Source organism: Gastrolobium bilobum, unplaced genomic scaffold, assembly GCF_033153095.1.
Source record: "Gastrolobium bilobum isolate Gb01-03AN ecotype WA unplaced genomic scaffold, APGP_CSIRO_Gbil_v1 utg81398, whole genome shotgun sequence".
In the NCBI taxonomy this organism is placed as follows: Eukaryota; Viridiplantae; Streptophyta; class Magnoliopsida; order Fabales; family Fabaceae; genus Gastrolobium; species Gastrolobium bilobum.
Window position 1 is genome coordinate 112,177 of NW_026895790.1, and position 2,246 is coordinate 114,422.

At 37.9% G+C, this 2,246-nt stretch overlaps 1 protein-coding gene across 2 annotated transcripts; it reads left to right on the top strand.

The window, feature by feature from the left end:
- The first annotated feature begins 704 nt into the window (after window positions 1-704).
- Window positions 705-2,246, top strand: LOC133296032 (gibberellin 20 oxidase 2-like). Of its 2 annotated transcripts, none has more exons than XM_061494987.1 (3): window positions 705-1,270; window positions 1,551-1,872; window positions 1,977-2,246. In XM_061494987.1, the coding sequence occupies exons 1-3, from the start codon at window positions 705-707 to the stop codon at window positions 2,238-2,240; spliced, it is 1,152 nt and encodes a 383-aa protein (XP_061350971.1). In that variant the 3' UTR covers window positions 2,241-2,246. The 2 variants fall into 2 exon arrangements, with proteins under 2 accessions (XP_061350971.1, XP_061350972.1); XM_061494988.1 differs by having other exon boundaries at window positions 2,082-2,246.

Consider the following 2,246-nt stretch of genomic DNA (forward strand, 5'->3'; position numbering starts at 1 on the left):
TCGATGACATTTTCTAACCAATAATTTGATTTTGATCCAACAATAACAAGCATAATTATAAGAGGTGGTACGGTAAAAAAAAATATAAGTATAACATTCTATGTAATGATACTAATCTTTTTTTCTTTATATACAAATCATAATTACTTCTTCGAGGCGAGTCGGTTTCCGATATCCTCATAAGCTTCAATGATTTGATCTGACTATGAGACTAATTCCAAATCGGAACTTAGTCACAGTTAAAGTTTTTCACCCTCGCCAAATACGTATTGAGTGAGAATCAAACTCGGATTTTTTCTCCCTATTTTACTCGATCTGTATTGCCATATGAACTACACTACGGAGTGATACTAATCTTTAAGATCAAGAAACTCTCTAAGACAATTATTTTCTTTGAATTGTGAACTTTGTCCTTTCCTTTCAAGAGTGTAGCTCCATTACCACCCTAACTCATTTTTTTTTTTTGTGTAATTTGCATGAGCTGTGTGTGGATGAGAGAGAGACCTTATGCCTATATAATATTCCATGTTTTGTTCTCCGATTTCCCCAATAAACGGCCTTGGCTTTTCTTTCATCCTCTCTCTCAAACTTATATCATTCTCTATCTCTCACTCTCTTTCTCTGCTTTTCTTTGCATTATACCCTCTTTCAAACGTACCTTAATAGTATTACTACTACAAACTAGTTTTTGCATTGCTAATGCAATGGCCATAGAGTGCGTAACAAGTACAAAATCAATGCTTCAACCATCACCACCAAAGCACAACGAAGACAACAAAGAAGGTGAACCACCATTGGTTTTTGATGGTTCACTTCTAAGGCACAAACTCCATCTTCCAAAACAGTTCATTTGGCCAGATAAAGAGAAGCCATGCTTAAATGTTCCTGAACTTGTTGTTCCACTCATTGACTTGGGTGGTTTCCTCTCTGGTGACCCAGTTGCAGCAATGGAAGCTGCAAGGCTTGTTGGTGAGGCATGTCAGAAACATGGTTTCTTTCTGGTTGTGAATCATGGGATTGATGCAAATTTAATCTCTGATGCTCATAGTTGCATGGATGATTTCTTTGAGATTCCCCTGTCTCAGAAACAGAGGGCTCAGAGGAAACAAGGGGAACACTGTGGTTATGCTAGTAGCTTCACTGGCAGATTCTCCTCCAAGCTTCCATGGAAAGAGACACTTTCTTTTCAGTTCTCAGCTGAGAAAAACTCATCCTCTGTTGTCAAAGACTACTTGTGCAACACAATGGGCAAAGAGTTTGAGCAATTTGGGTAACCAAAACATCTAAACATTTTTATTTTATTTTTTTAAAAAATATACTCTGTACGGTGTTCTTGAAGTAACTTTACGGTTGCTCCTTGTGACGGAAAGGTATGGGTTCAAGTATGTGAAATAATTTTTTTTGTTAAAATATAAGGATAAGACTGCGTACAATCAACTATCACCTTTAACCTCCCGAGTTGGGGAGTCTTGTGCTGCCCTTTTGAGAAAGATATTCCGTCATGCTTCGTTTGCTTTTCTGATAAATTGTGTGTTTTCATTGTTAAACAGGAAGGTTTACCAGGACTACTGTGAAGCCATGAGCACTCTTTCTTTGGGGATAATGGAGCTTTTGGGAATGAGCCTTGGAGTTGGGAAAGAATGTTTTAGAGAGTTCTTTGAAGAAAACAGTTCAATAATGAGGCTCAATTACTACCCACCATGTCAAAAACCTGACCTCACTTTGGGCACTGGACCTCACTGTGATCCAACATCTTTAACCATTCTTCACCAGGACCAAGTTGGTGGCTTGCAAGTTTTTGTTGACAATGAGTGGCGTTCCATTAAACCAAATTTCAATGCTTTTGTTGTCAACATAGGTGACACCTTTATGGTAAGTTAATTCTGTCTTTCTTTCATGCACTTATTGTTTTGGTCACTGATTTCATGTATGATGATGTTATTAAACCTTGTTTCATTTTTCTAATTGTTTTTTAGGCTCTTTCAAATGGGATATACAAGAGTTGCTTGCATAGGGCAGTGGTGAACAGCAAGACAACAAGAAAATCTCTTGCTTTCTTTTTGTGTCCAAAAAGTGATAAGGTGGTTACTCCACCAAGTGGATTGGTGGATGATTTGACCCCAAGGATCTACCCAGATTTTACATGGCCTATGCTGCTTGAGTTTACTCAGAAACATTACAGAGCTGACATGAAAACTCTTGAGGCATTCACCAACTGGCTTCAACAGAAAAGGAGCTGAAATTTC

Bases quoted from the DNA above. Each gene is read 5' to 3' on its own strand.
- LOC133296032 (XM_061494987.1), top strand. From the start codon at position 705: ATGGCCATAGAGTGCGTAACAAGTACAAAATCAATGCTTCAACCATCA. The intron at 1,271-1,550 runs GTAACCAAAACA...ATTGTTAAACAG, and splicing joins AAAGAGTTTGAGCAATTTGG to GAAGGTTTACCAGGACTACT. The intron at 1,873-1,976 runs GTAAGTTAATTC...ATTGTTTTTTAG, and splicing joins ACATAGGTGACACCTTTATG to GCTCTTTCAAATGGGATATA.